An 8398-nucleotide genomic window follows, 5' to 3' on the forward strand; every position below is an offset into this window, starting at 1 on the left:
ATCATTACTATTATTATAGCTATTATTACCATTATCATAATTATTATTATTACCATTACAGTAGTAGCAAATCATCATTATCATTATTAGTACTATCATTATCATAACAATCATAATTATCATTATAAATATTGTCATTACTATAGTTAATAATATCCTCATCATCGGTACTAATATTATCACTGATATAGTAATATTTAGATGATGATGATGATGATGATGATGATGATGATGATGATGATAATGGTAATAATACTGATAATAACAATAACAACAACAATAACAATAATGAAAATGATAATAATTTGCATAAAGTGTGTATGTGTGTAAATATACAGCAACATTATTGAATGGGGTTAGAATAACTAAAAACAATATATTTCTCACATCATATTTACTAACCATTAATAAAGACAGATCTAGCAGAGGCAACTTACATCATATAAATACTAACCTAACACTAAACAAATAAATAAAAATATATGCATTCAACAACAAACAACAACAACAACAAAAGGACAATAACATCAAGATCCCTTAAGCATCCTTAGCAAGCTCCTTGAGAAAAATCAAGATCTAGGTTGGAGTTTTGCCCGACGCCAAAATGGTCATTCCCGCCATCCCCTGTCACGAAGTATATTTGTTGTGGACCCTGCAGAGTGGCCGTCGCAGGTTGCTGGAATTGAAAAAAACGGATAAAATGAATTAATATAAGTAAGATGAATTGGAAATGAGAGGTAAATGAATAAATGAATAAGAAAAACAAAAAAAGTGAATGATTGGGATAAAATGGAATGAAATAAGAATAAGATCAAAGAAATGGAAATATGTTTTGAATGTTGATGTTGGAAGGCATTTCGTCAAGATTTTTGTGGTTTTCGTAATTTTATGTCTAAACAATTACAGCATTTTGTTGTTTGAAATATGCATGTTTATTTTGCCTTAGGCACGTAGCTAGTCTCTTTTCCATTTTCTTTTAATTACTAACTGTTTCTGTTGGAAAGAAAACAGACTGAGAACGTGACTATTCGAAAGAGCAATCACCTCATGCAGTTACTGCTTGCAAGACAATGGACATATTATTGTGGTTTTCCTTTAAATCAGTGAGTTATTAACTACGAAATTTCTTCAAGGGTTTAAAATGGTTACACTTGCATCGAATAAGAAAATTAAATAAAAAGAATCTACGATCGTATTTGCTCACATATGAACTCACGAATATATATATGTATACTTGTGCAATGTGAATATACGACACACACACACACACACACACACACACACACACACACACACACACACACACACACACACACAAACACACACACACACATACACACACACACACACACACACACACACACACAAACACACACACACACATACACACACACACACATATGTGCGCGCGCGCGCGTGTGTGTGTTTTAAATTTGTCTTTATATATATATATATATATATATATATATATATATATATATATATATATATATATATATGCCTTACAAGGACGGGCCTGATGCCGGCAAGATCGACGCAAGTCTCCCCTGTGGAGGGGTTGTTCATCTGGATGATAGAAAACGGGAACTCGAGAGTGTCTCCACAGCGCGGCAGGAACCAGTCGGCCATAGTCTCCGTGTAGGTGATCTGCAGGAGAGGTCCGACAGCGCTTTAACTAACGGCAGGAGGGGCAGCAGAAGGCGTGGGTTGGTGGGGGGCGGGAAGGGGATGCCCTTAGGTGACGGGTCCCAGATTACTAGACGTGTGGGGGATAAAAATCTATTGGGAAAGATGTTTTAAATTTACAAAGAAAACGGAGGTGTGTCTATTTCCCGTTTTCTTTTCTTTTTCTGGGTCACTTCACTATTATTTTAGGTCAGAAACTCCTTCCAAAATCTGCTTTAAAAGAATTATAAACCGCAAGAGAAATTAAGAAAAGAGCGTGGAATGGGTTAAATAAATAAATAAATAAACATATGTATAATAATTATATATATATATATATATATATATATATATGACACATCCAAAAACAAGTAAACAAAGACGAGAAAACCCAAAACAATAATCTTACCGAGCACTGATCCAGTTCCTTCCTGAGACAAATAGCATAGTTTTGGCCATGGAGGTACACCCGGTTGCTCCCGTCTGCGTTCCAAGCCTTAATGGTGCCCGTGGTCGAGGTGAAGTACTGCCCGCACCCCATGGGAGCTACCAGGGGAAACGGGGGTATGATTAAAAGTCTATTGAAGCTGCCAGGGGAAACGGGAGTAAAATGATGTTTGGAGGAGCTGCCAGGGGAAACGGGAGTATGATTAAAACAGTCTATTGTAGCTGCCAGGGGAAACGGGAGTAAAATGATGTTTGGAGGAGCTGCCAGGGGAAACGGGAGTAAAAAGAAGTTTGTTGGAGCTCCCAGGGGAAACAGGAGAAAAATTAAGTCTGTTAGAGCTGCCAGGGGGAACGGGAGTAAAATACAGAGGCGATTGGAGCTGCCAGGGGAAAAGGTCGTCGGAGCTGCCTGGGGAGACAGGAGTAAAAGGAGGAGTTCGTTGGAACTGCCAGGGGAAACGGGAGTAAAATGAGGAGTTCGTTGGAGGTACCAGGGGAAACGGGAGTAAAACGAAGGGGCTATTGTAGCTGCCAGGGGAAATGGGAGCAAAATGAAGAGCCTATTGGAGGTGCCACGGGAAACAGGAGTGAAATGAGGTTTGTTGGAGGTGCCACGGGAAACAGGAGTAAAATAAAGAGGCTACTGGACCTGTCAGGGGAAACGGAGTTTGTTGGAGGTGCAAGGGGAAACGGGAATAAAATGAAGAGGCTATTGCAGGGACCAGGGGAAACGGGAGTAAAATGAAGAGGCTATTGGAGGGGCCAGGGGAAACGGGAATAAAATGAAGAGGCTATTGGAGGGGCCAGGGGAAACGGGAATAAAATGAAGAGGCTATTGGAGGGGCCAGGGGAAACGGGAATAAAATGAAGAGGCTATTGGAGGGGACAGGGGAAACGGGAATAAAATGAAGAGGCTATTGGAGGGGCCAGGGGAAACGGGAATAAAATGAAGAGGCTATTGGAGGGGCCAGGGGAAACGGGAATAAAATGAAGAGGCTATTGGAGGGGCCAGGGGAAACGGGAATAAAATGAAGAGGCTATTGGAGGGGCCAGGGGAAACGGGAATAAAATGAAGAGGCTATTGGAGGGGCCAGGGGAAACGGGAGTAAATTGAATGGGCTATTGTAGCTGCCAGGAGAAATGGGAGCAAATTGAAGAGGCTATTTGAGGTGTCAGGGGAAGCGGGAGTAAAATGAAGAGGCTACTGGACCTGTCAGGGGAAACGGGTGTAAAATGAGGTTTGTTGGAGGTGCAAGGGGAAACAGGAGTAAAATGAAGAGGCGATTGGAGCTGCCTGGGGAAACGGAAGTAAAATGAGGAGTTTTTTTGAGCTGCAAGGGGAGACAGGAGTAAAATGAGGAGTTTTTTTTGAGCTGCAAGGGGAGACAGGAGTAAAATGAGGAGTTTGTTAGAGCTGCCAGGGGAAACGGGAGTAAAATGAATGTGCTTTTGTAGCTGCCAGGAGAAACGAGCAAAATGAAGAGGCTATTGGAGGTGCCAGGGGAAACGGGAGTAAAATAAAGAGGCTATTGGAGGTGCCAAGGGAGTAAAATTGAAAGGGTTTATTAAAATGAAAAGTTATTTGAAATTTAAGGCGGTATAAGGATGGGAAGGGCTACAAGGGAAACTGTATAAGAGGAGGGTGGGGTAGAATGATCAGGAATAGTATAAGTTTGCCCATACAGACACTTCCTTACAGAAAAGTTTACCCACAACGCAGCTTGCCAACAGCACACCCTACCCATGGAGAACTTTACCTACACCAAGCCGTACCCATAACGAACCTTACCCACAGCAAGTCTTACCCATGGAGAGTTGGTCGCAGCAGATTTGCGATACTTTGATCTTCCACTTCCGGGGGTAAGTTCCGGCGCCGATGTTGAAGTTAAAATCGACCTTTGTGCTCGTTGTTGGGTCCACGTCCAGGTAGTCTGCGGAGACGCCCTTTGGGTCAAAACAGGGACGCTATTGCTCGACTGTGTGTGTAAGAGAGAGAGAGAAAAAAAGGGAAGGAGGGAGAGAGGAAGAGGGAGAGAGAGGGAGAGAGAGGGAGAGAAGGAGGGAGAGAGGGAGAGAGAAGGGATGACATAGAAAGAGAGATTATGAGCGGGGGGATAGGTTGGTGTGTGTGTTTGTGTGTGTATGTGTACTTGTGTATGTTTTCGCGTGTGTGAATGGGTGTTTGTAGGTGTCTGCGTGAGTGAGCGAGAAAGAGTATGTAAGTGTATTTAACATCTATTTGAGTTCACATAAATATCATTACCATATTCTACAAATGCCTGAAAAGACTCTTTAATAAGCCCCCCCCCCCCCCCCCCCTGCTCCGGAGTTTTATAAAGTTGCCAGTCCTCACAGTGGGTGTTGAGGGTCGTCCCGCAAACCTGCGACCACTTCGTGTCTTGCGAGAAGGTGAGGACGTCCTCGAGACACATTCCGGAGTTGTCAGGCGGAGCAAGGTCAACCTCAGTCACGTCAAGTCTAAGAAATGATGAAAAAATAATACGTCAGCAGCGGTCGACATAATGGCATATAAACACATATGACATGAGTGCATTGTATAACCAAATATAACATGAGTGCAAATGGTATATAACCAAATATAAAATGAGTGCAAATGGTATATAACCAAATATAGAATGAGTGCAAATGGTATATAACCAAATATAGAATGAGTGTAAATAGCATTAACCAAATAGAACATGAGCGCATTGACATATAACCATATATATCATGAGTGCAAATGGCATATTATACCTCAGCTGACAGACGTCGGTATTGAAATTGATCGTCTGCGTACAAGTCATGGCCGTACTGAAGGTAGACGGGTAACCTGGACTCTGGATGTAAGTGCAGTTATTTCTGCTAACTCCACCGCACCCGATCTTTGCTGGCGAGAAAGTTGTTCGTTAAAAAAGAAAAAAAGAAAAAAATGAGGAAAAAAATATATGTAAGAGTTGGTTAGGGTGCATGACAGGTGCAGAATGCAGAAGACTACCTAAACCACGAGGGCCCCTCCGAAATTATAGGTTGACTTCTTCTTACAATGACTTTTTATGCTTTGTTCTTATTAGCAGTTCTCTCTCTCTCTCCTTTTTTTCATGCATGCGAACTTTTTTGCGTTGCTCTTAATCCTTCTCTCCCTCTCTCCTCCATCTCCCCCACCCTCAACCTCTTTCTCAACCCCTACCTACCCCACCCTCTTCCTCATTTTCACCCTCTCTCTCTTCCCCTCCCTCTTCCTCACCCTTTCTCTTCCCTCCCTCCTCCATCTCTTTCCCGCTATTTCCTCTCCCCTGACAGACAACCTCGAAAAATACTTACTGACACAGCAGTTCCCGAAGCCGCCTGCGCAGGTGCCCTCCAGACTGCCGCCGTTGAAGAGACAGGTGTGTTTGGCGTAACAAGTCCCCGAGTCGCCAGAAGAGCCGGTGCACGCAGCGTTCTTAAACCTCACGACTGAGAACATCGATACTGGCGGAAAGAAATTAAATCGAAGAAAAATATACGAAATCTTTCATAATGGGAATGGCGCAAGACCTGGATCGCATGTTATCACAGATATGAAAGTTTTTTTTCGACATATGTGTGAAGACATACGCTCGATGTTATCATAATGTTAACGGACCAATTTGTATGTGTGTGTGTATGTGTGTGTGTGTGTGTGTGTGTGTGTGTGTGTGTGTGTGTGTGTGTGTGTGTGTGTGTGTGTGTGTGTGTGTGTGTGTGTACACTCACGATCCACAATTTCCGACTCCCTAAACCGCGCATATCAACTTTTTTCAACGCTTTTCAGTCGAAGTAAGATTACAGAGGTGACACTGCAGAATATTCTACACACTGCAAAAGTATACTTTTGTGGGAAATCTGTCTTAGTGTTGGCCAGAGACTGCCACTGACCAGGAGTAAGGGAAGGATCTGTGTTTATGTGTGTGTTTTTCTGTGTGAGCCTTGTGTTTGTGTATGCAATTATTTATTATTAACCCATGTATATAGACAGCATGAAGAGTTACTGTTGAGACTCCGGTATTTGAACGAGTGAATCACCTGAATTGCTCTCTGATTGTTTGGGCGAATCTTACAACTTAATAATACGTTACGCGGTATATAATGTGCTAAACATCATGTTGCTGTATATTGTTTGATTAAAAAAATAAATAGAAAAAAAAAAATAGAGGAATGAATAAAAAATAAAATCGTTGATTAATTATTTACTTTCATGATGTTTATGTTGATTACTGTTAATATCCCAACTATCATTATAATAATCATTATTAAGGTAATGTTAGGAATGATCAACATTTATGTTGGCAATAATGATGATGATAATGATGGTAAAGATAAAAATGATAATGATAATAATAGTAATGAAAATAATTATAATAATAACATAATAATAATGATATTGATAATGACAACAATAATAGAATAATAAAAGGGATAATGGTAATAATAATAATAATAATAGTGAAAAAACACACAAACACAAATAGGCAAAAACACGAACACGCACACAAAGACAAACGCAAAAACACAGGATCTCCGAAGCCGGCAATACGATACGGCTGATTTATGGTCCGAAAGTACAGTTAGGAATGACTGTACGATATTTCCCTCGAAGCACAGAACGGCACGATTTGGGTTCGGAAAATGAGGAAAACTCTTTTTGTTAACATGAAAATGATAAACCTTTTAGTTCGTAATATATATATTATACTATATATATATATATATATATTATATACATATACTTATATATATATATTATATACATATACTTATATATATATATTATATACAAATACTTACATATGAATAAATAAATATATATATATACGTGTAAATATATATAAACAAATATATATATATATCATTATATTTATCATTATTTTATTTTTTTGTTCTCTCTCCTTTGGCTGTTTTTTCATGTTTTTGTTGTTGATGTTTTTTGGTTTTCTCGTTTTACTTGTTTCTTTTGTTTTGCTTGCTGTTTTGTGAGTCACAGACAGGGTATACAGACATGCACTTACACACACAGATCCTTTCCCTACACCTGGTCAGAGTCAGTCCCTGGCCTTCACCCCCCCCCTCCCCACTGCCCTCATTACAAGCCAACAATAAGACAAATTTCACTGAAAATAATACTTCTGTAGTGTGTAAAACATTCTGTAGTCTCACCTCTGATAATTTTACATCGACTGAAAAGCGATATACTCGTATGTATTAAAAGACACGACTTAAATATCTAGTCGTGGTTCATGAAGAGATTTCCTGAGAGGGCAGTTGGTAATACGTCGTTAGCGCGGCAGCAACTCTCTTCCACACGGGTTTTGCGAGTTGATATGCGCTGTTTAGGGAGTCAGAGATTGTGGATCGTGAGAGCGTACACTCGCCAAAAAAATATTTTTACTCTCTGACTTAACACTATGATACGACTACGAAAACGTTTGGAAAAAGTGTTGTGAGCTCGACCTGATATTGGTTTAGTTTAGTCCTTTATTTACCACCCTGGCTAACTGCACAGGCGTGGGCAAGCTGTGGTACATTTAATGCATGGTCATAACATTAAATTGTGGTATTAATTTGAATTTTAGCCTATAACATTGTTATGAGTACTTTATCAGTTTAAGGAAAGGAACCATTGCACAGTCCTTTATCTACTCCTACGCCGGCATGTAGCTTGGGCGTGGAAAAGCATTAAAACATTTGATATGCGGTTATGTGATACTACATTCCAAATTTAGGATACAACATAAGTATATCTTCTAAGACATCAGATGATATGAAGTAGTTACATAGTTCCCGGTACCCAGGGCCGGATTATGACCTTTTGGGGCCCCTAGGCTAATTAAATTAGGGGCCCCCTCAGACGGAGCCACTGGGGCCCCTGATCTCAAATAAACGGCTTCAAACGGGGCCCCTTATCTCAAATAAAGGGCCTCAAGCAGGGGCCCTTTATCTCAAAGCAGGGGCCACAAACAGGGGCCACTTTTTTTTTATTGGGTTTTCAGACTCCTGGGCCTCCTTTTGTAAAGTTGAAATTTTATTTTAAGTTAAATTAATTATTCAGCAATGCAAAATATTGAAATATATACTCATTTAAAAACATCACACTGTCTTGTTCTTGTTTTATATAAACCATAGATGAATGAATCTTGCCTAAACCGGTCATAGTGCTTTATGCTACAGCTTTCATGGCGTTGAAAATTAATCAACTCAGTCAAGTCCTCTCTGAAGGAAGCTTTAATGTTGTATAAAATGCGTGGCATGGTCATAACATCCCAAGATC

General features: G+C 40.2%; 1 protein-coding gene across 1 annotated transcript in view; it reads right to left on the reverse strand.

Annotated features, from left to right (window-relative positions):
* Positions 1–388: 388 nt before the first annotated feature.
* Positions 389–8398, reverse strand: part of LOC125030020 — a 16676-nt gene continuing 8666 nt past the window's right edge. The window contains exons 2-8 of the mRNA XM_047620241.1: positions 5434–5583; positions 4867–4999; positions 4466–4590; positions 3918–4043; positions 2075–2211; positions 1507–1647; positions 389–676 (exon numbers count right to left, since the gene is read on the reverse strand). Coding sequence (XP_047476197.1) covers positions 548–676; positions 1507–1647; positions 2075–2211; positions 3918–4043; positions 4466–4590; positions 4867–4999; positions 5434–5583 — 941 coding nt within the window. The 3' untranslated portion in view covers positions 389–547. The remainder of the gene's footprint in view (positions 677–1506; positions 1648–2074; positions 2212–3917; positions 4044–4465; positions 4591–4866; positions 5000–5433; positions 5584–8398) is intronic.

The sequence above is a fragment of the Penaeus chinensis genome, chromosome 10 (assembly GCF_019202785.1).
Source record: "Penaeus chinensis breed Huanghai No. 1 chromosome 10, ASM1920278v2, whole genome shotgun sequence".
Classification (NCBI taxonomy): domain Eukaryota; kingdom Metazoa; phylum Arthropoda; class Malacostraca; order Decapoda; family Penaeidae; genus Penaeus; species Penaeus chinensis.